Source organism: Urtica dioica, chromosome 4 (assembly GCF_054948205.1).
Source record: "Urtica dioica subsp. dioica isolate 48M chromosome 4, U.dioica_male_clone48M_v1_H2, whole genome shotgun sequence".
In the NCBI taxonomy this organism is placed as follows: domain Eukaryota; kingdom Viridiplantae; phylum Streptophyta; class Magnoliopsida; order Rosales; family Urticaceae; genus Urtica; species Urtica dioica.
This window is the reverse complement of record NC_142759.1, coordinates 13,924,581-13,952,352: the sequence shown is the minus strand read 5'-3', so window position 1 is coordinate 13,952,352 and position 27,772 is coordinate 13,924,581. Positions and strand designations below refer to the sequence as shown.

At 36.9% G+C, this 27,772-nt stretch overlaps 5 protein-coding genes across 6 annotated transcripts; 1 reads left to right on the top strand and 4 right to left on the bottom strand.

The window, feature by feature from the left end:
• Nucleotides 1-303: 303 nt before the first annotated feature.
• Nucleotides 304-4,163, bottom strand: LOC149400657 (uncharacterized). Its single transcript, XM_089610474.1, has 4 exons — nucleotides 2,738-4,163; nucleotides 1,054-1,950; nucleotides 783-895; nucleotides 304-501 (listed from the first exon to the last, which is right to left on the bottom strand). The coding sequence occupies exons 1-4, from the start codon at nucleotides 4,161-4,163 to the stop codon at nucleotides 304-306; spliced, it is 2,634 nt and encodes an 877-aa protein (XP_089466600.1).
• A 5,369-nt stretch (nucleotides 4,164-9,532) lies between these two features.
• On the top strand, nucleotides 9,533-10,849 carry CNX7 (co-factor for nitrate, reductase and xanthine dehydrogenase 7). 2 transcript variants are annotated; one of them, XM_089611705.1, is made up of 3 exons: nucleotides 9,533-9,683; nucleotides 9,774-9,832; nucleotides 10,393-10,849. In XM_089611705.1, the coding sequence occupies exon 3, from the start codon at nucleotides 10,405-10,407 to the stop codon at nucleotides 10,708-10,710; it is 306 nt and encodes a 101-aa protein (XP_089467831.1). In that variant the 5' UTR covers nucleotides 9,533-9,683; nucleotides 9,774-9,832; nucleotides 10,393-10,404; the 3' UTR covers nucleotides 10,711-10,849. The 2 variants fall into 2 exon arrangements, with proteins under 2 accessions (XP_089467831.1, XP_089467832.1); XM_089611706.1 differs by having other exon boundaries at nucleotides 9,536-9,644.
• A 300-nt stretch (nucleotides 10,850-11,149) lies between these two features.
• LOC149400655 (uncharacterized) lies at nucleotides 11,150-12,698 on the bottom strand. The gene is made up of 2 exons (XM_089611704.1): nucleotides 11,850-12,698; nucleotides 11,150-11,697 (listed from the first exon to the last, which is right to left on the bottom strand). The coding sequence occupies exons 1-2, from the start codon at nucleotides 12,564-12,566 to the stop codon at nucleotides 11,563-11,565; spliced, it is 852 nt and encodes a 283-aa protein (XP_089467830.1). The 5' UTR covers nucleotides 12,567-12,698; the 3' UTR covers nucleotides 11,150-11,562.
• A 995-nt stretch (nucleotides 12,699-13,693) lies between these two features.
• Nucleotides 13,694-18,250, bottom strand: LOC149400654 (Class II aaRS and biotin synthetases superfamily protein). The gene is made up of 7 exons (XM_089611903.1): nucleotides 16,799-18,250; nucleotides 16,459-16,638; nucleotides 16,012-16,269; nucleotides 15,571-15,705; nucleotides 15,104-15,385; nucleotides 14,452-14,592; nucleotides 13,694-14,187 (listed from the first exon to the last, which is right to left on the bottom strand). The coding sequence occupies exons 1-7, from the start codon at nucleotides 18,158-18,160 to the stop codon at nucleotides 13,885-13,887; spliced, it is 2,661 nt and encodes an 886-aa protein (XP_089468029.1). The 5' UTR covers nucleotides 18,161-18,250; the 3' UTR covers nucleotides 13,694-13,884.
• A 5,247-nt stretch (nucleotides 18,251-23,497) lies between these two features.
• LOC149400653 (putative protein phosphatase 2C 53) lies at nucleotides 23,498-26,751 on the bottom strand. The gene is made up of 5 exons (XM_089610473.1): nucleotides 26,302-26,751; nucleotides 25,696-25,878; nucleotides 24,195-24,365; nucleotides 23,901-24,083; nucleotides 23,498-23,773 (listed from the first exon to the last, which is right to left on the bottom strand). Exons 1-5 carry the CDS (start codon nucleotides 26,749-26,751, stop codon nucleotides 23,618-23,620), a joined length of 1,143 nt encoding a protein of 380 aa, XP_089466599.1. The 3' UTR covers nucleotides 23,498-23,617.
• Nucleotides 26,752-27,772: the final 1,021 nt, after the last annotated feature.

Genomic DNA, 27,772 nt, shown 5'->3' with positions numbered 1-27,772 from the left:
AAGATAATAGAAGTTAGCGTCGAAGCTGGGAGAGGCTTGGTAAAAGCATCTGCTAGCTGATGGTTAGTGCGCACAGGCAGGAGCTTCAAATCACCTCGTTGTAAGTGATCTCGGACAAAGTACAAATCAATCTCGATGTACTTTGTTCGTTCATGGAACGAAGGATTGGAAGCAATGTGCATCGCTGCCTGGTTGTCACAGAACAGAACAGGTGAACTGCGACAAGAGATTTTGAGATCTCGGAGTAGCTGCTGCAACCATATCATCTCAGAAGTTGCAGCTGCCATTGCTCGATACTCAGACTCAGCTGAGGAGCGTGAGACTGTACTCTGTTTCTTCGACTTCCAAGCCACCAATGCTCCTCCCAAGAAGACACAAAAACCAGTGAGTGATCTCCGAGTATCTGAACACGTAGCCCAGTCTGCGTCTGAGAAGCCTTGCAGCTGAGTTGAAGAATTTGCTGGATAGAATAATCCAAGCCCCGGTGACCCTTTTATATACCTAAGTAAATGATGAACAGCCCGTAAGTGAGTATCACGAGGTGCTTGTAAAAATTGACTTAAAGAATGCACAGCATAGGTGATATCCGGACGAGAAATAGTCAGATATAATAAGCGTCTTATCAAACTTCTATAATGCTTAATATCATCAAGTAAAATCCCAGAGTCAGAATTCAAAGTGTGTCTTGGATTCATGGGAGTAGTGACAGGTTTGGAATCCAAGAACCCATAGTCCTCAAGAATTTGTAAAGCATAATGTCTCTGACTCATTACAATGCCAACCTTTGATCGAGCAATCTCAATCCCAAGAAAAAATTTTAATGGACCAAGATCCTTCAGCTTAAACTTGGTGTGCAAGTAAGCTTTAACCTCATCAATGATCGAAGGATTTGGACCTGCAACAATTATATCATCAACATATAACAAGATAGCAACAAAACTGTCAGAAACACCCTTAGTGAAGAGAGAATAATCAGATTTTGATTGAACAAAGCCATGAGCAACAATGGACTGAGTGAAGGTAATATTCCATAAATGGATTTATGCAATTTACAAACAGGTTTAGGACTAATATGTCGCTGCTCCCCCTGAACAGAATAACCTAAAGGCACCTCCATATACACTTCCTCAAAAAGATCACCATTAAGAAAAGCATTATTGATGTCTAGTTGAGCTAAACACCAATTTTGAGAAGAAGCTAAAGCTAAAACAACTTTAACAGTAACAAGTTTAGCAACAGGAGAAAAAGTATCCAAAAAATCAATGCCTTCTCTTTGATTATACCCTTTCGCAACAAGTCTGGATTTGTGCCTAGAAAGAGTACCATCGGCATTGAATTTATTTGTATAAATCCATCTGCACCCTATGGCTTTCTTATCAGAAGGCAAATTGACAATAGACCAAGTCTTGTTGTCTTCCATAGCTTTGAGTTCTTCATTCATAGCTTGTCTCCAATGTGGAAATTTACAAGCTTGATGATATAATTGAGGCTCAAAGTGATCAGATATAGAAAGAATGTATGATCTATATTTTCTAGACAAATTATCATAAGAGAGAACATTAGTAAGAAGATGAGGAGATGGATTTTGTACATCTGCTTGGTTGCAATGAAAATCTTTCAGATGGGTTGGTGGTGCTCGTGGTCTTGTAGATCGTCTAACTGCAGTGATTAGTTCAGGGGAATCGGCAGGCTGAAGAACAGGCTCAGATCCTGAGCTGTGTATATCTTCATTGTCCCTTGGCTGGCCTGAGTGTGCAGTCTGATCTATGGAATCTGTAAAACTCATAGGAACGGGTAAAACTAGATCCGGGAAAGGATCAGCTTGGGTATTGTTAGTCTGATGATCATGGAAAGGAAAAATGTGTTCGTGGAACACAACATCCCGAGAGATAAACACTTCCCTAGTAATCAAATCAAGCAACTTATATCCCTTAATGTTAGGAGGATATCCTATAAACACACATTTTCGAGCACGAGGTGCAAACTTAGTTCTATGAGACTTTAAGGTAGAGGCAAAAACAAGGCAGCCAAAGACTCTTAAAAAATCATAATCAACATCCTTAGCATATAAAATCTCATAAGGACATTTTTGTGAAAGAAGAGGACTTGGAGTTCGATTAATTAAATAAACAGAAGAAAGAATACACTCAGACCAATAAATAATGGGAACCTGAGATTGGAAATAGAGTGATCTAGCCACATTCAAGAGATGTTGATGCTTGCGTTCAACCACTGAATTTTGCTGTGGAGTCTCTACACAGGAAAATTGATGAACAATACCTGTCTTAGAAAAAAAAATCAGAAAATATTAACTCTTTGGCATTGTCGGATCGAAAATGTTTAATAGTAGTGGAGAATTGATTAGAAATCATGCCACAAAAGCGAGGTATAATGTCATGAACATCTGATTTATTTCTCATTAGATAAACCCAAGTAAACCGGCTACAATCATCCACTAAGGTCAAGAAAAACTTGAAACCTGCATGAGAAGTAACAGAGTATGGACCCCATACATCGCAGTGTATGAGATCAAACGTTTTACTTGCTAAATGGTTATGAGAAATAAAGGGAAGACGTCTCTGCTTAGCTAAAGGACAAATGTAACATGGTACATTTTTATTTGCTGAAGTAAAATGTAACTTGTCTCTTAGAATGTCGAGTCTTTTGAAGGAGAGATGTCCCAATCTGTTATGCGAGGTGTAAGCAGTGACATGGTTGATGAAGTTTTGTTTCTCACTTTCCAGCACATACAGACCATCAACAGTCTCACCATTGCCAATCATCTTCATCAACTTGATATCCTGAATGATGAAATCATAATCAGAAAAGGTTAAGGTGACTAAGGAGTCTCGTGTCAAAGCACTGACTGATACCAAATTAAACTTGAAACCAGGTAAAAACAACACATCTTTGAGCACTAAATTCCTAATAGACACATCACCATAGCTATGTACAGGAATCACAGTGTGGTTAGGAAGGGTCACCGTGGAATTATACAGAGGTTTAAGGTTATGAAAGAAAGATTTATAAGCACAAATATGTCTAGAAGCTCCTGAATCTAAAATCCAGGATTTATAAGAGTGCTTAGAAGAACCTGTACTGTTGGTATAACAGTATGAACCTGTAGACATAGTTGTCATGTTGATGTTGTTAGAACACTCTGGTGCACTCGGAGAGGTGAGCTGGTTGGAGAGAGCGCTGATCAACTGGTGGATTTGATCAGTCGTGAGATTTGCCATAGCATTAGGTGTGGTTCCTGGATTGACTTCAGTGATGCTTCTTGGTCCTTCCGGTGGAAACCCATGTAGTTTGTAGCATTTGTTCACCGTGTGACCAACAAGCTTGTAGTGAGTGCAGATAGGGCGTTCTTTCTTGTTGTTGAAGCGTTTCTGATCATCTTTAATTGCCACTGTCGAGTTTGACAGATCTTGGCTTCCAAGAACATCGTTGCTGAGAGATCTTTGTTTCTCTTGTTGTGTGGCCATGGCAAAAACCTTGTTGATTGAAGGCATTGGATCCATCAGAAGTACCTGACCGCGGACATTACTGAAAGACTCGTTCAGCCCCATTAAGAACTTCATTACATACTCATCTTGCACGAAATTGACCAAATCATTTGCTCCTTCACAAGAACAAGGACAATCAGGTCTGAAATCGGCAAGCTCTTCCCACAGGCTTTTCAATTTGGTGAAGTACATGCCAACGGTCATCTGATCTTGTGCGAGATTCATGATCGCTCTCCTTAGCTCGAAGATTCTTGGTCCGTTACTCTGTTGGAATCGTTCCTCAAGATCTTTCCAGATAGCCGCGGCTGAGTCATTGTAGATCACGCTAGAAGCGATTTCCTTGGACACGGAATTAAGCATCCACACAATGATTATATCATTGTTTCTCTTCCAAGAACTGAGGCGATTTGGCTCGGAGCTGCTTGGCATGGTGATAGATCCATCGACGAATCCGAATTTGTTCTTCACAGACAGCACGATCTTCATTGATCTCTTCCAAGTCGGATAGTTGTCTCCTGTGAGAGCAGTAGTGACAAGGATTTGACCAGTGGTATCTGTGTGATGCAAGAAGAAAGGATCTAGGGTTTCTTCGTTGATCGATCGCCGTGATGTGATTCCCGTCGCCGGAGATTCCATTTCAGAATCTTGAGTCGCCATTGAGGATGCGAAGACGATGATGAGAAAAAGGAGGAAAAGAGACCGAAAAACTGCTTTCAGACGAAGATGGAGATGAGCGGAGCGAATTGCTCTGATACCATTTCACGATTGAGCTTCGACGAAGATTTGCAGAGAGAAATCGGGAAGAAGAAGTTTGAAAAAGGAATTTTCTCATTAATTAAAAAAGGAATGTTTACAAACTATATATAGTCATCGAACTAATAAAACGACAATAACAAAATGACCACAAACTAACAAAACGACCTAAAACAAAACTCAATCCCAATAATGTTATTGCTGAAACCTAAAAACCCAAAATTTAATATAATTTATCACCGATTATTAACTGTATGTGATTTATAGAATAAGAAGAGGAAAGAAAAAAAAGAACCCCAACTTTTAGCAAATTCTCTAAAAAAATACATAAATCTAAAAATCCTAACACTGTTTATTTGCGTCAACTCTCATTCGGATTTCCATGCGTGTTGATCTCCTACACCACTCATATCATCTCCTTCAACACCCACTCTCTCTTCTCCACACACAATGGAGGAAGATAAAAATGACGCCACTAATAAGAACATATTATCAATAAAAAGGCAAAGCCAACGAGGTAGGATATTTAATAGGAGGTGAAGGTACTGTCTAGAATGGCAAGTGGAGAGGTCGATAAATTTTTGATAAGTGGAGAGACAATAAATGGATTGGTTGTCGAGATCATTAGTCACATTGAGCCCCTACGGATAGAGACATCTTCAACGATGTACAGTCGTAGGGGACCGTAAATCTTATGTTTTGATATTATTATTCAAAAAATAGTTTTCCACTTCATTACTTGAGAGGCTAGCCGAAGCGATGAGAATTGTTTCAGGAAGCTATGTGATTCAACTATTGGGATAGGCCCTTTGATCTTTAGGAGATTTGGTTGCCCCTCGATCTCGTGACTTCGAGGTTGGTAAGCATCATCACATGACCCAGCATTTCGAGATCATCGAGTTGCAACATATGGTGAGGAATCTCGTCGATGCCTTTCAAGCGACAAATCTTGGAGTATTATGTTGTCTCCAATAATTTCCGAGAGGGTGTCACAAGTTTGGGTTGGTAAAGTCGGAAATGTTACTTTCCAGCACACACCCGAGACATGATCACAACCCGATACAACTATGTTAACATCGACCTCATACCAAAGAGATCGTTCAAGTAGCACCTGCGCAAGAGGAACCAGAAGAGAGCCCGGATCTGTTGAATAATTAAACTTGATTTTAGGTTATAGTATTTGGGCCTAATTATTTCTAGTTGTAATTTAGTATTTTGGCCCTAGTTAAGTGGTCATATTATCTAGAATATTCTTGATATGCCTAGATACCTTAGAGAGAATAAATTCTAGAATAATATTGTAATATCTAGGATAGTCATTAATAAGAAGAATTCTCTAGAAAAGGTTGTATCTAGATATTTCCATAGACTAGTATAAATAGGGATGTAATCCTACACTTTTGGTCAAGCCAAAAAATAAAAAGTTCTCTTTTCTACAAAGAAATTCTCCCCTCTCTACTTTATACCCAAGCCTCCAAATTTCTAAACTTTTTTCCTAAACACCCAAAATATCTAAACACTTTCTCCACCGACCCAAAACTTCCTTCCAACAAGATCTAGAAGCAAAATAACATGCAAGTTCTTTTTTGATCGATCTTAGACTTTACTTTACTATCAAGTTTGTACTTATAGTAGCATGTATATTCTTGTACTTATAACTTATTTTGTTAGTTATTTTATTAAGACGTTGTGTATATCTGTTTCAATTTAGTAAATAAATGAAACTTTATTTTATTCTTTTATTTAAAATTAAATTTCTAAATAATATAAATTATATACATAAAAATTAGTATTAATAATAATAAAAAATTAAAACCGATATGTTTCTTTTAAATTTATTGTGAGAATAAATCTTTAGAAGTGACAAGTCGCTTTAAAAAGTCTATTGACATAGGGCAGGAAAGACTTTAAAAACAACTTGTCACTTCTAAAATGACACATGCTATATGAGAGAAAGACATTTATAAGAGATTAGTCGCTTCTAATTCGGATTCAGATTATAGGTTAGAAGCGACTTGTCGTTTATAGTCGTTAGAATCAAACTTTTAGAAGCTATTTTTGTCGCTTCTAAATGACTTTTTGAGCTTATAAAATCGACTTTTATTGTTTCTAAAGACTCATTTTCTCAAAGTGCATGTGTCAACAATTTTTTTTTCTTTATTTTCACATTTTTAATAAAATATTTAACATTTATCAATTGTTTATATACATAAGTCGATATTTTCATTGATAGTGTCAAAATAAATTTAGACATTATTTAACTCTTAAATTTGAGTTACTTTTCTAATCAATTAGTAAAAAGGACTATTTCGTATCATTTGACTTCGGGGTAATTAAACCAGTAACCTAATACTTCTCTCTCATTTTAAAAATAGTGAAAGTTTTATTTTATTAAGAAAATAACGCACCAGACCGACTTAAATTAAATTAACTAATTTAGTTCATTTAATTCATTTCATCCTAGTGAGCTATTTTATTAATAAAAAATAAACTTTAGCTAGAATCTAAAAAAAAAAAAAAAAAAATAGAGAATTGGCAACGACAACAAAAACATAAATGAGCAGATCCAAGCTAACAATAACAACAACAAAAACATAAATGAGCAGATCTAAGCTAACAACAACAACAACAACAAAAACATAAATGAGCAGATCTAAGCTAACAACAACAACAAGAAGAAGCAACAAAAACAACCGAACAGGGTAAAAAAAAACAGTATAAAAGAACAACAAAACTTTAATCACCCAAAATCCAACAATGGCAAAGGAACTCACATTATGAGCATAAATAAATACGGGATCGGCAGGAGCAACGGTCAGAACCAGGTCACCCACGTAGAGTGCGACATCTACCTCTGAGGTGCGTTTAGAGTCGGCAACTTGGGAGCCGCAAAACCACACCGTCGCATTTTAGGGTTCAACCAGGACCAAGGATCGTCAGCGTCAGGAACCACCATTGAGGCGAAGAGCCAAACGAAGCCTAATCATCGGGGAAACGATTGTGGCCGAGGTTGATGGGCCAAGACACCACTCCGCCTCGCCAACCAGAAAAAAAAAATCCACAACAGAGGATGCCTCCTCTTGGGCTCAGTCTCGAGGAAAGCACAGAGACAGAGGGCGAAATGAGATCCGGCGTTCACCGGAGAAGACTCAACGTTCACCGGAGAGCTCCATAGCCCCAATGAACCCGGCGACATAAGAGAGGGCCGTCGTTCTATCTATCACCGGCAACGTCGACGATGGTGCGGCCATAGCTACCATGGAGGATGAATGAAAAAGAAGAGTTGAAAGACCTACAATGAATTGGAGAGAAGGGGCTAAGCTCCTCCAGGTCGATACCTAATCCCATGCGGCGTCCTGAGTCGCATCTTTGTCTCTCCCCTTACGATTTTTCTCACTCCATGTAACCCAAATTCTCATCTATATCTCTTTCGAATAAAATCATTTTCTGATCTCATTTACTTAAAGGATTAATTACATGAATTCCTCGTGAACTTTTGCATGTGTAATAAAGTGCATTTTTTTAACAAACGTTTAACTCCAATTTTTAGGTTGTAACAAATTTACTCATTCACGTGTCAGTGTCACATCCTAAATGTTGTAGGTCAATTAAATACAAACATACTCGTAAATTAGGCAGGGCCTGCTTAACAAAATCAAGAGGAAGGCTTTTTTTCAAACCCACAAAATAAATTTATCATATGATAATAATGACAAAATAAATTTGCTTTTGTCCATTTCAACTTCTTATTCTTTTTTAGATTGAATCAAGCTTTTTCTTTTTTATGATATATCGGTTGATATTTTTTATTAGACATAATTAAACAAAAAAAAAAAAACTAAGAAATATAGACAACACAATACAATTCTTTAAATAAAAAAAAAAAAAGACACGGACACCAACTAATTTAAATATAGAAAGCAACAAACAACACATTTAAGGGGGAAAAAACAAGTTACATAGATAAAACCCGAGTTTTTTCATTTGTTGTCTTCTTCAACAAAAAAAAAAAAAAACTTTCTTCATTTCTATGAAAAAAAATATTCAGATTTGTTTCATGTCCTTTAGTGTGATGGTGATGGTGATGGTGATGGTGATGGTGTCTGGAGAAAAGATAAGCATTCCAAAGTTTTTTTTTTTTTTTTTGTTATCATACACCACTACAACAGCTGTTATATTTTTAGCTCATTAAAATATGTGACCCCTAAAATATTAGTGAATCATATAGGCAGAATTGAGGGATAATTTTTTGGGTGGGTCTTTTTCAAAACGAGGCCTAAAGCAAAAGCAAAGGCTTTAGTTGCCTACAAGGTAGGCCGGGCCTGAAATTAGGATAAAAATATCTTAAATCAGGTTTATAATAAATAAAATGAAAAATAAAAGCCAAAATGAATTAGAATTATGTCTACGAGGAAATGGCGGCAAAAAGACCTAATATTTACGGGTTGTAACACTTAAGTACTCATTCTTTAAAAGCTGTGGGAAAAATACCTAAGGTCAAGAATTTATTTCTTTGTTAGTTGCCGAACCGTTAAATTGGATGAAATGACATTTGTCACCATCTCAAAATAAAAAAAAAATATGTTTAAATTAAAAAAATCGCTCTCTTTATTTATGGTAGGACTTTATCATACATATTAAAATAAAACTGCAGCAACAACTATTAACGTCTAATTAATATATATATATATATATATATATATATATATATATATTTAATACGTCTAATATAATAAACATTTAAGACTTAGAAGATTAATGACATTCAAACACAAGTAATGACAAAATAAGATGTGTTTTTTGTTTTTTTTACATGATATGCACTTAAATATACAATCCGTAAATATATCAGTCCAGCTTCATGTAAAAAAACAAAAACAAAAAATCTTATTTTGTCATTACTTGCATTTCACTGTCATTAATTCTTCAAAGTCTTAAATGTTTATTATATTATACATTAATAATTGTTGTTGTAGTTTTATTCTAATATGTATGATAAAGTCTCACCATAAATATATATAGAGCAATTTTAAAAAAAAATTAAAGATAATTAAAAAAAATATTTTTTAATTTTGAGACAGTGACACGTGTCATTTCATCCAATTTATCGATTCGGAAACTAACGGATGAACAAATTCTTGATCTTAAGTATTTTTCCCATAACTTTTAAAAACTAAGTACTTAAATGTTACAAACTCGTAAAATTGGTTTTTTTTTTTTTTTACCGCCATTTCCTCTATCTATTTCTAAAAGATAAAACAACTAGAGTTAGAAGAAAAAAAAATGAAACACACCTCTCTCTTAGCCTCTGTTTTCACTTCCTTCAATCGGTCCACTTCCTTTTCTCTCTCGTCCTAGGAGCTTTTCCATTTTCTCATCTTGACTGTATATCTACTTCTCCGCGACTCCAAATACTGAACGCTTGTATAGATCTATGAGGCTATTATGTTTTGTATTTCAATTGCTTGTACAAGGAAATAAAAAAGATTAATCGTTCTGATGTTTGCCTTCCAGGTGATCGCCAAAAGTTCAAGAAGAAAACTGTGTGGCTCTCCTTGGCTCCTGTGTTCTTGGTTAGTTTTTAGGATACAACACTATTTGCTGCTTTTTTATTGCATGTATTGATTTATTTCTTTTGCCAATTGAAATGTATGATATCAAGGTTGAGTATTTCTTTACCATATGGCAGTTGGTATTCTGTTTTCTTATTTACAGATCCATTAGAATTAGAATGAGTTGTTTCTATTCCTCTGTTTATGTAGATTGACGCTTGACTTGGCCATGGATTGAACACGTCTAAGGATTTAGGGGAATTCATGTAGTTTACGCTTTACTATGATTATGAATCAATAGCACACGAGAGAGAAAAGGCAAAGATAATCGAAAAGGACCATCGAATTTTTATCTGAGTTCTCATCTAGTAATTTTTATTTCTTCGTATGTTAACTGTTAATGTGTTTGTCAATTCAGAACATGCTTATTTTTTCACCAATATTTCCTGCCAATTTGAACCTCAATATAATCGATTCTTGGAAAAGGACCCAAAGTCCTGATCTATTTAGTTAAAACCTTAATTCAACTCTGGATTTAAATGGGAATCGCTAGGATCCTGATCTGTTGTGTTTCTTGTTAGCCTGTGGATTCGATGGAAAAAACAGAAATTACGAGCGGTGTTTTGGACAAGGAAAATGAGAAAGCGAGTGGTGTAAAGATTAAGGTGTTATTCTTCGCGAGAGCTCGAGATATCACCGGCTTGACAGATATGGGAATGGAGGTCTCGGCCGGTAGCACCGCGCAAGACTGCTTGGCCAAGCTAATAGTCGAGTTTCCTGGCTTGAAAGAGATTAGCAGTTGCATGGTTGTAGCTCTGAACGAGGAATACGCAGCCGAGTCTGCCATTGTCAAGGACAAAGACGAGCTCGCCATTATACCTCCCATCAGTGGTGGTTGAATTTATGTTTGAGCCTAAGGTTTCAGTTATCAATTTTCCTCTACTTTGTTGTACAAACAATAAGCTATCAACGAGATTATGGTAATCTCAAGTTGTAAAAAATAAATGTAATGTTATTTGTCGTCTACTCTTCTTTTTCTTTCCTTTGAGTTCAAGTTATGGTTGGAATATTCACTCTTTTCTTTGACACCCTTTGGGCTGATTATTCTTTGGTCACACCTAGAGTGGTTGCTTTGTGTTGGAAAAACGAGATTGAGTGTCTTCTATGACTTCTCAATTGGTCATAGAAATTCTCAAAACTGCGTTCGAATACTTGTGTCCCAAAAAAACAGTTTTAGTTGTGAGTCACATATTCGTACACAAAGCACTCATGAATGATGAGAAGAAATTGAGAATGAGTATAAAATTCTAATCATACCAACTCTAATAAGCCAGAAAATCGTCTCAAATAATATCACATTCAATGAATGCTTCTTTTTCATTCCAAAGAAAAGATGTGACTGGGTTGACAAACCTGACATAACATACGTACATACATACACTATATAAACATGGAAACCTTCCATTCCCATACGCAGTACGACATGTACTGCTCCAGAACTACAAGCTTGACCACAAGGGAGAAGAAATAAAAATAAAAATAAAAAACCAGAAACCAGTACAACAAGGGAGATTATTAGTTTTTCCTTTTGTTGCAATTTTATACACAGACTGTAGAGCTTCTTAAGAACTTTGAAAGTAAAGGAAATACATATGTTTTGATCACAAAGGAGAGACATAAAACCACAGACAGGGACATTCTTTTTAGTTTTCATCTGAGCTCGGCAGAGACAAGAATTGAAAGCGTTGGACTCATCGCAGACTCATAACGGGCCACGGTGCGATACTCCCAGGGGCGGGAAGTGACGGCCGGACAACAGGGACTCGTTTCACCACCGAAAAGGCTTCATTGAGCCGCGCCGCTCGGGTCATGAACTGCGATACCTTCTGCGATACACCATTCAACAAACATGACACAATCATGAATTCACGATCCTAACACACCCTAAAGATTGTAGCTTTGCTCAACTAAAACCTTAAGGCTAACCGTTCAAATTTTAAACATAAGCAAAAGAAACAACAGAGTGTTCTGAACTGACCTTGTCATCCATGGTGACCTTGAGCTGCAAGGACTGAGTCTTGCGCTTCATCCTGGACAATCTCCTCCCCAACATGACCGCACCCAGCATCGCTGCGGCGACCGATAAGGTCCAAACAGGGCTAACCCTAAACGCGCAGAACTTCAAAATCTCTATCGGAACCTTCCACCACGCCACAGCCTTCCTCTCGCCCTCCGGACCGCTTATCTTCGCCGGCGATCTCTCGGCTTCTGTCGCAGCCAATTGCGTTCCTTCTTCAGAGACCGAATTGTCTCCGCCGGTGTCAGACCAGAATTCAAGCAAATCTTCGTCGTTCAGAGCCTTATTTTCCTCCGATTCTTCCATTTGAACCTTCTCCGTAGTGCTCTCCAAAGAGCTAACCTCTCTCTTCGGATCAAAGTCTCCGGACTTACGCTCATCGGAGCGATCGCTGGCCGAGTCGGACCAGAACTCGGCCGGGTTCATCATTCGAGCCTCTGGAACCGCCGGATCGATCCAGCTCGGGTTGTCCGACTCGGCCGAGTCCGACTCAACCTCCTCGGCGGCGACTCTTCCCTGATTGTCGAGAGAGAAGTAATCGGACCTGATCATCCCCTCGGACTCGCCGTCGATTCCGTCGAAGCTCTTCTCGGTCGAATCGGACGGGTTGATCAGGACGCCGGCGTCGGAGCCGTGGAGAACCTCCCAGTCGTTGAACTCGCCGCTCTCTCCTTCCATGGCCACACGAAAGGTCGAACGAAACCCTAACCCTTAGATATGGTATGGAAATGGAACAAGTGAAGTCTGAAAGAAAAGAAAAGAGGTAGTTTTATTTTTTGTACAACCAAAAAAGACGGTTAATTTAACTCTCTCTATTCTGATGGGACCAGAGTGTATTTAAGAGAAAGGTTGGGAAATTTTTGGTGCGCCAAAAAGTGAGAAGGATAGTATAGTAATAATATAATATTGGTTGAATTGAGGCTAAAGATACAAGTGGTGTGAGTGTAGAAGAAAGGACAGCCAATGTCAGTAAAGGCATTGAAGAGGCGAGTGAGTGACGTGGGTGAAGAATGAGACATCATTTTCTGGACAGAGTGAAACTTGGATTGGGTTTCGGAGAGGACAACAAAGCAATGCTCAGTGAGGATAAACCAAAGGTTTTGATAACTATACGTGAGTTGTGACCAAACCAGAGGAGGTAATCTTTTATTTATATACTTATATAGTCAGTCTTCATTTTATATACGTGGGTTGTGATCATTTAAAGTTTTATTTTTTTTTAAACAAAGTTGAAATTTTGCATAATTGATTTAATTTCTATTGCTTGTATAGCTCCTAGTAGATGTATGACGTTACATAAAAGTTAAAATAAGCTAATAATCATGAACAGAAAACTCGAAAAAGTTATTAGCACATCACTATTTTATTCCGATCAAAAACATCACTATTGTATTAAATATTAATTATTACATTGCCTTGCAAACTTTGAAACGCTACAGAAGGCTCTTGTCTTGATGACACTTTTTCAAAACGCCTAACCATCGCCTTCAATTTATAAAGAAGAAAAAAAGTACACCCGCGTGCGTGTATATTATGTAAATGTATAAACATTATCCTATTATACTCAAATGAACCATTACATATAACCCCAGTATTAAAAATTAATTTAATTATTCATCTTTTATATCACTTTTATTTATATTGTAATTTTGGTAAATAAATATGAAACGCATCCTACCCATTTTTTTTCTTTCTTATAATCCTGATTTTTATTGCTATATGTATTATAATCAATTATGCTCCTTTTCATTAGCTATCACATACACCTGTTATTTATGCTATACAATCATAAATGTATTCGCACATTCCAAGTCAAACTCCAACAATCACATTTGATGTCACATTTATGCCCCCAAAAGGAAAACAGAACATATTCCCCACAAAAAAGCATGTATATCGTTAATAAAAATAAAATAAAAAAATGTAAAATTAGAAAATCTTCAGAGTAGAAAAAATTATATTAATTAGGTTTGATGACAAAAAAAAAAAATCAAATTCAAGGGCATAACCGCGATTTGAGTTCCTCGACAAGTCTAGTTCTTGGGACAACGACATCTTCATTGCTAGATTCAAAGTCCTTGAGCCTCACCGTTCCCTCCTTGAGTTCACGTTCGCCCACGATCACCATCCAAGGAATCTTAGACTCTTTGGCACGGTCAAAGTGCTTGTTTAACCTTTTATTGACCAAAAACTCGGCTTTCACTTTGGCACCCCAAAGCTCGCTCACAATCTCCGCAGCCTGAATTAGGTCATCACCTAAAATGCTCACTAACACTTCCGTCTTTGTTGCTCTCGTCGTCTGTCGAAATTCAGACCAAACATGGAAGTTTTTTATTAGAGAAGGGACAAAACAACATTAGAGCAATGTTGCAGACAGTGAGATAAGAACTTCACTCATTTTTATTAGAAAATAATCAAAATATGATAGATGGAATTCAGAGGTAGTTGCCTAACTTTCAAAAGGTTGGCTATCCAGCGCCTTTCTTCTTTCATAATAAATCTTGTTTATAGGCCAACTACTTTTAATTATAATATATATAGCTCCTAATGTATGATAGATCACCTGGCTTTGGTCCTTTTGAAGTTGCTCCATTATATTAAATACTCGCTCGATTCCAAGGCTAACACCAACCGCCGGAACCTGCTTTGTTCCAAACATGCCTATAAGATTGTCGTAACGCCCACCAGCAGCGATTGAGCCGACCTGTATGATTGCAAAACGATCAAATTGCTAAGCACGATAGGGTTCAAATTGTTGATTATCATAGGGTTACATCTAAAAAACAACCTGCAATAAGACGAGTAACGCGACAACCTTTTTAAATCTCACGATAGGGTTCAAATTGTTGATTGTCATAGGGTTACATCTAAAAAACAACCGGCAATAAGACGAGTAACACGACAACCTTTTTAAATCTCTTCATCTTTTCGATAGGGGATGTTCCCTCAAAACTGTGGCTTTTTAGCTCACTCATCTTAACACGTTACATTATTTGTATACCGGTGCTCGTTTGAGCTTTGTGGAGTCCGATACTGTGTTTAGTATCATGGATATCCATTTCAAAACCAATTGGCAATGAGATGAATAACTTGTGACCTTATAAACCTTTCTAAATCCCTTAATTTTTTCGATGTGGGATCCTTAACACGAAGTACACAAGACATAATTTTTTCTCAATACTTTGAAATTTATTAACCGAAGCCTGAATACTCACCTGTGCACCTCCTTTAAAAACAGCTTCGTAAATCACTCCGGTGTAGTAATCCAGACCTCTGGCAAGGCTCAGGTCAAAAGTCACTCTGTGGGTACACTTTGACTTTTCCAAGGCCTTGAATAGAATCTCAAGATCATTCAAGGCATCAATGGAAGAGCTGTTCTCCAAGAATTTGCTTCCCTCCTCTTTAAGTTTGCTCAAAAGTTCCAAAGGAGCTCCTCTCTCTTTCACAAAAGTGCCGATTTGGTCGGCCGTTTCCACACTCAAGCCCTTCTCCTCTACCTATCAAACATTAAACATCAAACGAAAGCTACATAGAACTTAAATTTGTTTAATGACTTGGAATCAATTAAAAAGGACGTGAACATGTGTTACCTAACAGGTAGCGTGATAAAGAGAAGGAATTGCTTCAGAATCATACAAGGAAAGTATGTGAGTTAGCTAAAGCAGTACTAGAAAGCTCTTACCATTTCTTTTTTAATCTGATCAAAAGGTTGCTTGTCCAACTTGTCGATACTTGAACAAATAGTTCTAAACTTTTCTGAGGGCACTCCACATATTTCCAGCATTCCATCCAACAATTTCCGATGATTCAATTTTATCTGTCAGCCATTGAAATATCAATTAAACCCATGTCATGAGCTTTAACAAGACAATGAGTCATGATTTTGAAAACAATTTAAGTATAAACACGGTCACACTGCCTTGGATGAAAAAAATTCGGAATAACAGAATTCAACTAAAGCACACAAATTGTTGCCATTAAAATATATGGTCTAACAGGGAAAAAAAACGTGATGTTAAAAACATATATTGATGCACAATTCATTGAACCAGTTGATATTAAAAAAAAAATCTCAATCAAATGAAAAAAGATGAGCGACTGTGTCAAATCTACAATCATGTACCTCATAGTCTCCAATGTTCAGTTCATCAAGCAATTCTGTTAGGATCTTAATAATCTCGAAATCTGGTCCCATTCTTTCATATTGGCCAGCGATATCGAAATCACACTGATAAAATTCACGATATCTTCCTTTAGATGGGTTGTCTCTTCTGTAGACCTTCGCAATTTGGTACCTTTTGAAGGATGATATACCATTCATTGCCACAAACCTAGCAAATGGAACGGTCAAATCATACCGCAAAGAGCAAATCTCTCCACCCTGTTAACCAATTAAAAAAATCCACTCCCTCTGTATTAGATGAATCTTGAATTCAAGTTGGCCAATTTAAGCAAGCAGAAATTATATATTGAGTTCAATACTGATGAATAACATTGCAAGCAAACATAATATACAAAACAATGTGGAGCTCGAGACAAACAAGATAGAATTTAGATACAAAAATAATACCTGATCAGCGAGGTCATAGACTAACTTTGAATCTTCCCCGTATTTTCCCATGAGAGTCTCTCTTAGCTCGAAAGCTGGGGTATCAAGCGCAGTAGCACCGTGCCTCTCAAAAACATCCTCTATAATAGAAAACGCCTTCTTTCTAATTGCCATTTGTTCCTTTGCGAAATCACGAGTACCCTGAGATGCAACAGTAAGTTCAGAACATCACCCCATAATCCACAGGTTGAAAAGTTCATGTAATAAACTCAAGAGGATAAAAAAGCTACATCTATCTAGTGGATTGTGTATAGAAATTTGAAAAAGAAAATGCACGATTTTTTTTTCCCTTTGTTCTAACCTTTGGAAGCTTGGGAAGTCGTCTACTCTCATTACTTTCCACAATCTCCTTAAGCTTGTCCAGCAAGTCACCGAACCCGATATCGGTCGGGTCTAAAAGCAATGATACACTCTCAAACCATCTCTCCAAGAACCCAGAGGAGCCATCCGAATCACCACCCAGGCTCTCCAACCTGCTCTTGATCAACTCAACTACAACACCTGTTCCTTTTCCCAAAACCACCTTCTTCTTCTTCTCGCCCTTCTTTTGGCTTTTCACACTCTCGGCCCCGTTGACCTCCCCTTCACCACCCTTGCTCTTTCCCTTCAAATCGGCGCCTTCGAGAGCAAGGTACGCGGTTATAGCTTCCCAAGCCAACACCTTCCACACGAGCCCCGACAAAACATTCACTCGATGAGCCAACTTATCGTAATTCTCTTCCCCTTCGAACACCAACTCCGAGACTCCCTTGAACTCGCTTCTCAACCCCTCTTCGCTCGGGCATTTCTCCTCGAACAAACCCACCAAACTCGCTCTCACGCCATCGCTCGCGATCAAGCCCAGATTCATCTTGGCACGAGAAAAGCTAGAACTACCCACGTCCCATGTCGCCGCGCCCAAAGGAAGCAAAGCGGTCCGAACCATCCCGGCCGCGCCCGAACTCCCGGGCCCGCCGCCGCAGCCCTTTCCAAATTTCACTGCGGAATTAAGCTCTACTCGAGCCTTGGAATGAATCAACTTGGACTGCTCTCTCAAGCAACCGTGGATTTTGGGGATTTTTGACACGGCTTCGCTCTGAACCTTCCCGACCAACTTCGACCCGTTCAGCATCACCTTCATGTCTCCGGCGACGCCAACCTCGTCCTTTGCTGTGTGACCATCGCCGGAATCCATCAAATTAAACGCTGTTACGTCGGACTTCGACGCCTCGCAGGATATCGCCGCAACCGCGTCGCTCACCGCCGACATCGCCGCCGACTTGTGGTCCAAAATCGCGAGCGTTCCATACAGAAGTGACGTCAGCCTCAAAGCTTCAATCGCGGCGGTCTCATCCTCTGTCAAATCGACATCGAGTTCATCGGAATTCGCGTTCAAGCTTTCGGCGATCCGGAGAACGACGGCCGAGCGCACGGCGGCGGCGAGGAGGAGCTTGTTGAGGAGGACGAGGAGAAACGCCTTGTACTCCTCGACAGAGAACGATTTGGCGAAGCGGTAGGGCTTCGTCGGAGACGAGGTAACGGAATCGCCGGAGAGTCTGGAGAGCGCGGACGAGTCGATGCGGAGGTGAGCAAGGCCGTTGGCAATGCGGTAGACGGAGGAGGAGGAGAGGGAAGATCCTTTGCCTCCTAGGGTTACAACGGTAAGTTCGGCTGTCTCCGCCATTGACGGAGCTCGGAGGAGGCTGAGAAATGAGCTAGCTGCTTCGTCTTCAACTTACCAAAACTCTGATTTAGGGTTTATTGTCTGATGGACACTAATAGAATTGTGTTTGATAAGAAAAAGGACAGTTTTATGCATCTCTACTTAAAAACGACACGTCGTTTACCGAATTGATGGGGAGAGGAAATTACTAAAATAAGATTTTGTAAAAAAAAAAAAAATTCCTTTTCTAAAAAATGTTGATTTTTTTTTATTGGACAATTATACGAGTAGCCTAATAGTTCGTCTCTTTTCAACAAATAACCAAAATTTTATTTTAACAAAAAATAGTTCATCAAGCCGAAATAAATTCAATTAACTGTTGTAATTAATTTATTTTACTTCGGTCTGATGAGCTATTTTCTTAATGAAATAAAATTTTAGCTATAATCTTAAAAGAAGGTAGGAAATTGGCTAGTTGCAACAAAAAAAAAATCTTTTTGTATGCTGTTTCTTTCATGTTTCTCTCCTGACTATATACATCAAATTTACATATAATTTAATACTTAAATAAGAAATTGATTTGAAAATAAATTTGAGATAGAACATTAAAAATTAATGTTTTCTATAATAAAAAGAGATTTGTAAGTAACTAGGCCACTTTAAACATGTGATTTTGGATCTAGCCTATGTTTGACAATTTTTAGGGATATAGCCAAATGACTTATGTGGCAATAATTAAGGTCTGATTTGCCCTTATTTATAAACAAATTCGTCACTTTCTCTCTCTTATTTTTTTTCAAATATTTTTTTTTTGCATCAAAACTTCAAAAATTCGTATCTTTCTCATACGAACTCGAAATTGAGTGATTTCAGATCCTACAAATTCGTGGCGTCGAGATGTTCAAAAATAGACCCATTGTGTTTGATGATAAATTATGTTTAATGCATCATAGTTACGTTTCCCTTTATTTTTGTGATAATTTCAAAAATTTCCAGTTATTTCCATATTTAAGGTAGTAACATGATTTTTTTACATCTATGGTATTAAACATGATTTTTCATCAAACGCAATGGATCTATTTTTGAAGATCTCGACGTCACGAATCCGTAGGATTTGGAATCACTCAATTTCGAGTTCATATGAGATAGATATGGTTTTTTGAAGTTTTTATGTAAAAAAAATGTAGGAAAAAAGTAGGAGAGAGAAAATTACGAATTTGTTAATAAATAAGGACAAATTAAACTTTAATTATTGCCACGTAAACCTGTTGGCTATTTTCCTAAAAATTGTGAAACATAGGCTAAAAACAAATTTTATAGTTTCATTTTGGCTATTTCGATATACTGCCCTAATAAAAATGGTTAGTTTTTTGTATTATAAAACTATATATCTAATGTTGAACTAATTTTAAAAAAAAATATATATTAATTTTTTATTAAATCAGAAGTTGCAACGAGTTTTTCCATTTAATTTAATGAATGAAGTACTTACGATGCAACTAAGACGTAACATTAGATATTATTGTCGGCGTAAAAAAGAATAAGTATATATAAGTATCATTTTAGATCAAAATGATGTATTTTTGCCATCATTACCTCTAATAAAAAATTGGATTATATGGATCTCACATTTGGATGGATGGAAAAAGAGTTTATTAACCATGGAACCCTATAAATGACATTGAAATATATTTTTATGACCACTTAGAATTCCCCCCAAAGTATCAATGCATTTTTAGACTTTTTTACTTACTGTCAAGAGACAGGCGCTCGTAGGTTGAGAAAATCAAGTATATATTATACAAAACAAGGGGATCCCTAAAGCTAAAAACTTCAAATTGCAATAAACGCTCATTCTTTTGTCTAAAAGAATGAGGGTTGCTAAGTGAAATATCGAAATGAGGGTTGCTAAGTGGAATATCGAATGGGGAATGGAATATGAGCAATTAGTGAAGGCTTTTTTTGTGGAAGAAGATGCTACCGCGATTTTGACGATCTCATATGTATGTAGCTCGTTAAATTCTCTCAATGTTCATATTTGACACTAACGGAGAATGTAGTGTGAAAAATGGCTATTAATACTAGAGAAATTATCTCAACTACTTATTTGATGAAAAAAAAAATTCAATTTTCCACCAAAAACTTAATTTGACCAAAAATACTACTAAATCACTTGTACAAATACAATTTTACCTTCAACAATTGATGTCAACAGTTTATGTCAATTGTTGATATATATGTCAACAATAGATGTCGATTGTTGATATCTATCTCAACAAACAGATAACCCAAAACTCACAGATGTGAACAATAAATGTCAATTGTGAACATCATGTTGAAGGTAAAATTGTATTTGTACAAGTCGCTTACTAGTATTTTTGACCAAATTAAACTTTTGGTGAAAAATTGAAAAAAAAAACTTATCAAATGGTGGTAGTTGAGGTAATTTCTCTTAATACTATGTCTCCCGAGCAGAAAATGAGTTTGCACGCTCGTTGGATAGTTCGAAGACTACGGCCTAATGGAAGTGTCTTTGGTGAACCTACACACTGCCCTAAGGTGAAATCATTCATATAGAAACTTTACCGTAATTAGATTTCTACAAAAGCAAACCCTATTTCGAAGGAAGGTGGTGAGTGGGTTGAAAGAAACAATCTAGAAATTTTTCGAAAAAAAATATTTTTAGTAAAAAATGAAAATAGAGGTCAAGTTCGAACATCTTTCCAATGAGCTCAAGGAATGGCCTATACAGCTGGTTCAATGTTATATTTAGGTCCTTTTGGCTACTAGGCTTTGGCTAAATGTGAGCTTAAATCAAACTCAAAAGATTCAATCAACCTACTACAGAAATGTTGTCAACGAGCTCTAGGAAGGTCTCTTATAGGTGATGACATTCTAGACCTTCATTCTTATTGTAATTTTTAGTTCATTAAAAGGGTTGGGAATTTTTTTTTTTTTTTTTTTTTTTACATATTCATGTGATATTTGAAACATCGGTATTTTTTTTTGTATATATTGATGCGGATGTGATATTTGAAACATTGGTATTTTTTGTGTATATATTGATGCGGATGTGATATTTGAAACATCGGTATTTTTTGTGTATATATTGATGCGTTAAATTATCTTTATTTATTTTTATTTTTTTAAACTGGAGTGACATTCTCATTAATAAGCCGGGACTAAATCAGCCTCGACAACACCGTTAATACAAGAAGGGAACTCGTTCAACCATTCAACATTTGATTGAAAATAAAAGGATTTAGTAGCCAAAACATGAGCTACTTTATTTCCATCCCGGGGAGTGAAGGAGCACGCTGTGACACCGACTTCGGGAATGAGCCGGTGAATCTCCGCCACCACCGCTTCAGCAACCGCATGACAGAGGCCATCGTTGCTGACAGCCTTGATAGCGAGTTGGCTGTCGCTTTCCGCCACACTGATCCGGAGCCCGCGGCTTCGGGCAAAGGATAGGCCTTCCCTCAAGGCTATCAGTTCTGCCACCTGAGGGTCGTAAACATTGGAGACCTTCCTGCTGAAAGCCGCCACAACCCTTCCATCGTTGCCCTGTACAACCCCTCCGAACCCAGTCCCTGCCCCCGAACTAGGAATGGCGGCGTCACTATTGAGTTTCAGCTCGCCGTGGAAGCCATCTCGCCATCTCCTTTCCTCGCCCGCTCTCGGTGGAAGCCATCTCGCCATCTCATTTCCTCGCCCGCTCTTCCTTCCTTTTGTCTGCATCGATCATGAGCTTCGTTGAAAGCCATGAGCCACTCGCTGGCTGCAGTGTGGACGTTCGCCGGCTGAGGGCTCTCCGACCCATGGACGAGATTGTTGCGAGAGTTCCCCAGTAAAAAGCAGATCGTGCTGAATATCGCGCCATCTTCGCCCGTAGTTGCATTCAGGATCGGCTCCACGTAGTCCCGGAAGCTTGCCCCGTCGCGCGACGGAATATGGTCTCGAAAGACCGAATCTTTCCAACCCTTTCTTGTCTGTCTACACTCAATCAACACATGCGCCACCGTCTCCTCCTTCCCACACAATAGGCAGATATTCGGACAATTAACCCCCCGTCGCTGTAGCGCTTCATAAGTCGGAAATCACTCATTTAAGGCCCTCCACATAAAAACCCTCACCTTCGGCAGGGTCCGAAGCTTCCAAATCTTGTTCCAAAGTAGCGTGTAGGTGGAGGAGGGCGAGTTAACTGTCATATCATCGTTAAGTCATCCCAAGCAGATCCCTCTCCGCCGATGAGTGAGTTAACTGTCATATCCTCGTTTAAAGTCGTCGGTATCGTGATTGGTCTGAACTTCGGGGGCAGCGGAACCCACTTATCCTTGAAGATCTGGATCGTGTGACCTTCCCCAACCATCCACCGATGCCCCTCTTCGATGATTTCCCGGCCCCACACTAGTGACCGCCACAAATGGGAGGCTGAGTTAGAAACCTTAGCTTCCAGAAAAGGAACATTAGGGAAATACTTAGCTTTCAAAACCCGGGCCGCAAGAGAGAAAGGGCGAGATAGGATCCGCTAAGCCTGTTTCGCCAACATCGCTTTATTAAAAGTCCGGAGATCTTTGAAACCAAGCCCACCTTGCTCATTCGGCCTGCACAGCTTCTCCCACGATCTCCAATGCAATTTGCGTTGTGAATGATCTCCTCCCCACCAAAACCGTGCCATAATCGACTCCATTTCACGGCAAAGTGCAACCGGGATCCGGAAAATCTCCATCAATTTGCGTTAACTTATCTTTATATACACACATAGCTATTTTAACTTTATTATTTTCTGAAATTTATGTCACTAATTGATATTTCTATAGATCGGTAACGGTATATTCTGAATTTCCACGGCGACAATTAGCAGCTCCATAAAATTAAACCACCTAAGTTCTCATCGAATAATTGTTATAAATATTTCAAACATAAGTATAATTGACTAAAAAATTGATTATTCCAAACATATGACTAAATGGAAGTTTTTTTAACAATTATATCCATTTGTAACCCGTATTTCATTTTGACTATAATTATCATTAAATACAGTTTTTTCATGACATATTTGTCATCAAACACAATTGTTCATGTGGCATAAAAATGGGGGGAAATTTTTTTGCTAAGGGATAATAGGAAAAAACCTTTCATTTAGTCATAGTAATTAAAAAATAGCAAATGACAATAAATTAAGAATTAAAATGAAGTGAAGATGCAATATAATAAATAAATAAATATTTCAAATTATAATCGTATGTTGATTACAAAAAAAAAAAAGTACATGACTTCTAAAATAATTGGAATTTATGGAGCAGCAACTGTACAACCCAGAAATTGAACTTCGAATATAATATTTTACAGTTATTGAGCCTTAAAGCAAAGGCATTTTGCTGATGATCTAATTCCTACAAAATTGTTCCCGCATCACAGTAACTAATAAAATCTGAAACAATGAAAAATTAAAATTACGTCCTCCAGTCACTATCATGAAAAGCTTTCAAGGTTCACGACCATAACGGTAATGTCATCCGTATTCCCTCTGCTTGAAGATATTTCCACAAGCTTTTTACAAGCCTTACTCACCTCTGAATTTCTTTCTATTTCTCTCGCAACCACGTCCACTGCTTCTTGTTCAGATACCTGTAAAATTAATTAATAATTAATTTTAAGTAATACCAAAAATTAATTAAATATCGTGTCAGTGAAAGCAAATCACAAGCTTATATTATAACTAAGTTAATTAAATGAATATATATTACATGCATACCTTGTCCCAAAGTCCATCGGAAGCGATTATCAAGAATTTGCAGTCCGGAGTTAATGGAAGGGTTTTGATTTCTGGTTCGGAAATCACCCATTGCTTAAGGTGTTGATCTCCCATTGCTCTTGACACTGCAAGTGATCCTTGGACTCTCCAAACTCCATTTGTGTTACAATGCACAAAACCACCCTACATAATTCACACATATGAATATATTATAACCCAATAAATACTAATTATGATCTTGATCTTTTCAATAACACAAAACAATGGAAACAAAATTAGTATTAATGTACTCACCGAATTTTCAATTCGAAAGCGCTCGTCCTCTCTAGTGAGACGGTGATCGTTGGTTAGCGAATGAGCTACACCGTTTCTACAAATAACAACCCTACAATCTCCTACGTTTGCGACGCATAAACTCCCCGATTTCACGATCACACTAGCCACGCAAGCTCCACTATTTACACCCTGCAAATAGTGAGAAGGGTCGTTTTAGGTTAATCTTTTTTATAACATTTAAAACAGTTTGTTTTAGGTTATAAATTTAACAAAGGCAAGGCATGATTTTATGATATAATTATCATTTATAGCTAAATTGATTTGATTGATTTCAGATTTCAACTCCAATAATTAATCCAATGCATTCTTCACTAAATTGTCTTTAAAGAAAACATTGTTTGTATTGCTTAACAAATAAATAAACAAACAGACCACCGTTCACTAAATTAGATAAGAGTATTTTTAAAGGAAGTTGACAAAGTAGTCAAGAATGAATTTTACGTCGGTAAGTAAAAAGCAATTAAAGATACTATATAATAAAAACCAATAATGAACAAAAAGTCAACGGGAATTTCAAGGAGTACTATTGAATTAATAACGAGATCACATCATCCATTGGTTACATCATGACTTGAACTTGTCCAAGAGAGCAATAACATGCATGTTGTAGGAATCTAAATCTAAGAGAGACCAAGTCAAACCTTATATTTATATATATTATTTAATCATAAAATATTTCGAAACAAAATAAAAAGATCAGTTAATTTAAGGGAAAATAACACATGTATACATGTGTTTTAGTGAAATGTCGAGTTTAACCCTCGGTTTTCAAAAATGTCGAGTTCATACCCTCTGTTTAACTAAAATGACGAAATTATACCTTCTGTTTAACTAAAATGACGAAATTATACCCTGAAATAGACAACAGTGTCACAAATATTCTTTTTATTGATTTTTCATTGACGTTGACTATAATATTTATATATAAACACCAATTATCTTTATTCATTCGCGCCATATATGTAATTTATTTAAAAACTAAAAAATAAACAACAATCTCTTAATCGTGAAGAACACAGAAAGAGGCAAATGGGTAAACATCGATAGTTGATAACCATCAAAATCGCATATTCGAATAGAGAATCAAGGATTTAGAGTTGCAATTCGAACACGGAATGAAGTCATCTCCTAGAAGGTATGAGTTTTATTATTTAATTTCAATTTAAGGCTATTTTTATTTCAAAATTGAGAATTTGGAAGTTAGGGTATTGATTTAGATTTGATTCGGTTTTTCTTATATAAGAGTTAATATCAATGAAAAGGAGATTTGTGACGCTGTTATTCATTTCAGGGTATAATTTCGTCATTTTAGTTAAACAGATGGTATAATTTCGTCATTTTAGTTAAACAGAGGGTATGAACTCGACATTTTTGAAAACCGAGGGTTAAACTCGATATTTCACTAAAACACAGGTATAAATGTGTTATTTTCCGAAAAATTTAATTATACGATTATTACCTGACTTAGAAACCCCTTATCTGTATTCAAATATCCCTCGCGAACAGCTTCTTCCACTTCACAAGAAAAACCATTTTCCTCCGTAGCGTCCTCGAATTTCTTCGCTATGTTCTTCCCTAAATTTTCGGCAACATAATCAGCCGCGGCATGTCCTCCGTGACCGTCGATTACCGTAAAAAATGCCTGCAAAAACATCCAAGAAGTTATTTATTTAGTTTTGAATTTTTTTTTTTGCATGATGTAATTAACTTTCTAGATCAAGATTATGAATAAAATCAAAATTTATTTCTTACAAACCCTAACACTAACTATACTCTTGATCAATATATCCTTTATACTGACGTGAACAATAGTTGTAATTTGTAAGCCTAAAGTAACAAAAACGTATGTATAGTAGAACAACTGAAATGCTATTAAAATAAAATAAAAATGAAAACAAAAACAAAAACAAAAACGTTCCATATTTTTTGCATGAAGTTTATAATAATTCTACCAGAAGCATAAAATGAACCCAGCTAGCTCTTCGCATACAAAATGATCAGTGATAATAATATTTTCTTCAAGCTCAGTTCATCTATATAAATATATAATGCTTTTTGTACGTACTTGTTTGGGATCTCCCATGATGTCAAGCAAGACTCCATAATTATCCTCCATGAACTCTCTCCTTCTTCCTTTCTTCGAAGCCATAGAAAATCCCCGGCCTCGAATCTCGAACTCCTCTGATATCTCCACCTTCCGACTCTTCTCGCAGAACTCGTCGCCCAATATCTCCGGCACAACTAGCCTCGCCGGCCTCTTACTTCTCATCTTCGCCAAACCCTTGATCTTATCATCTTTATTGGACGACTCTTTATTATGATCAGCTTCGCAAAGTACTTTCGACACTACCCGCTGATGAGAATCGTCGTCACTGTCAATCGTATTATCGTCCGTTCGATCGCGATCGGTCGTTGTTGATCCTACGGTTCCGCATGGTCGCTCAAAGAACCGACCGATCGGTGATAGGTTCGAAGGGACTGACGAAGAAGAATTGAAGGCGAAACTCAAAGCCATGCTAATAATATTAATGTGATATATATTATGGCATTGGATAATTAAATAGATGTGGAAGGGGTGTGTAGTCCTTTCTGAAGAGAATCTATTTAAGTAGAAACAAAATACAATTTTTTTGTTTGTTTGTTTGTGTGTGTGCGGAGAATTATTTCAGTTATGTGTGTGTGCGTGACTTTTATATGGTATTTCGTGTAGGAAAATAATGAAATGCATTAAATTTAAAAGGACGGCAAGAGAAATGGTATATGTGAATGACAGGGATATTGATGCGAAATAATATATAATTAATGGGAAGACTGTATCTAAATAGCGGCGTAGGAAAATAATAGACTCTTTTGCTTACGTTATGGTTTTAAACAACAATGTGCGTCTCATGAGAGATTATCTGGTTTTTGAATATTTCAAACCAAGGAAGTGGTCAGGAAATTGCAAAAGTTGGACGGTTAAGTATAAATGGCATCCAAGAATAAATGTGAATTCATTAAATTTTTTATTATTATTAGGTGGTCAGTTTTACTTGCTCAAAATATGGGCAAGTTTTAGTTTGACTTGGTTCATGACCCAAACCGGGTGTTATCTAGATCGACGCTTTACCGTTTCCGGGTGAATTGATTACAACCAAATGAAAAGGAGTTGTTGTATGAAATAATGGCATTTTTTAAGGAAAAATAGTGGCCTATAGCAACTTAATATATATATATATATATATATATATATATATATATATATATATATTTATGTACCAACTTAATCTTTCTGGTTCATGAAGATTTTTTTTTTTCTTTATTCCTTTTAACATTGGCATATAATTTATATCATTTGCCAGTAGACTGACAGCTAGAGAAATTATAAAAAAAATGTTCATTTCAAATTTCTTGTTCAGCAAAATAATTAATATTTGATCCATTTAAATTTAATAATTTATTCATCATTATTTTTTTTATAATGATTTTTAACATACAAGAATTCTCTTACTTCCTTAATCTCTCTTCTCTCCCTTTTTCAGTTATCACCAAGTCTA

Coding starts and splice junctions, on each gene's coding strand:
- LOC149400657 (XM_089610474.1), bottom strand. CDS start 4,163: ATGGCGACTCAAGATTCTGAAATGGAATCTCCGGCGACGGGAATCACA. Junction 1,951..2,737: donor TGGTCTGTATGTGCTGGAAA/GTGAGAAACAAA, acceptor GTGTGTTTATAG/GATATCCTCCTAACATTAAG. Junction 502..782: donor TTGAGATTGCTCGATCAAAG/GTTGGCATTGTA, acceptor TCATTTACTTAG/GTATATAAAAGGGTCACCGG.
- CNX7 (XM_089611705.1), top strand. CDS start 10,405: ATGGAAAAAACAGAAATTACGAGCGGTGTTTTGGACAAGGAAAATGAG.
- LOC149400655 (XM_089611704.1), bottom strand. CDS start 12,566: ATGGAAGGAGAGAGCGGCGAGTTCAACGACTGGGAGGTTCTCCACGGC. Junction 11,698..11,849: donor AGGTCACCATGGATGACAAG/GTCAGTTCAGAA, acceptor GGTGTATCGCAG/AAGGTATCGCAGTTCATGAC.
- LOC149400654 (XM_089611903.1), bottom strand. CDS start 18,160: ATGGCGGAGACAGCCGAACTTACCGTTGTAACCCTAGGAGGCAAAGGA. Junction 14,593..15,103: donor TTTTTAAAGGAGGTGCACAG/GTGAGTATTCAG, acceptor GCAATCATACAG/GTCGGCTCAATCGCTGCTGG. Junction 14,188..14,451: donor TTCAAAAGGACCAAAGCCAG/GTGATCTATCAT, acceptor GAATTTCGACAG/ACGACGAGAGCAACAAAGAC.
- LOC149400653 (XM_089610473.1), bottom strand. CDS start 26,751: ATGGCTTTGAGTTTCGCCTTCAATTCTTCTTCGTCAGTCCCTTCGAAC. Junction 25,879..26,301: donor TCATGGGAGATCCCAAACAA/GTACGTACAAAA, acceptor ATGTTTTTGCAG/GCATTTTTTACGGTAATCGA. Junction 24,084..24,194: donor GCTTTCGAATTGAAAATTCG/GTGAGTACATTA, acceptor TGAATTATGTAG/GGTGGTTTTGTGCATTGTAA.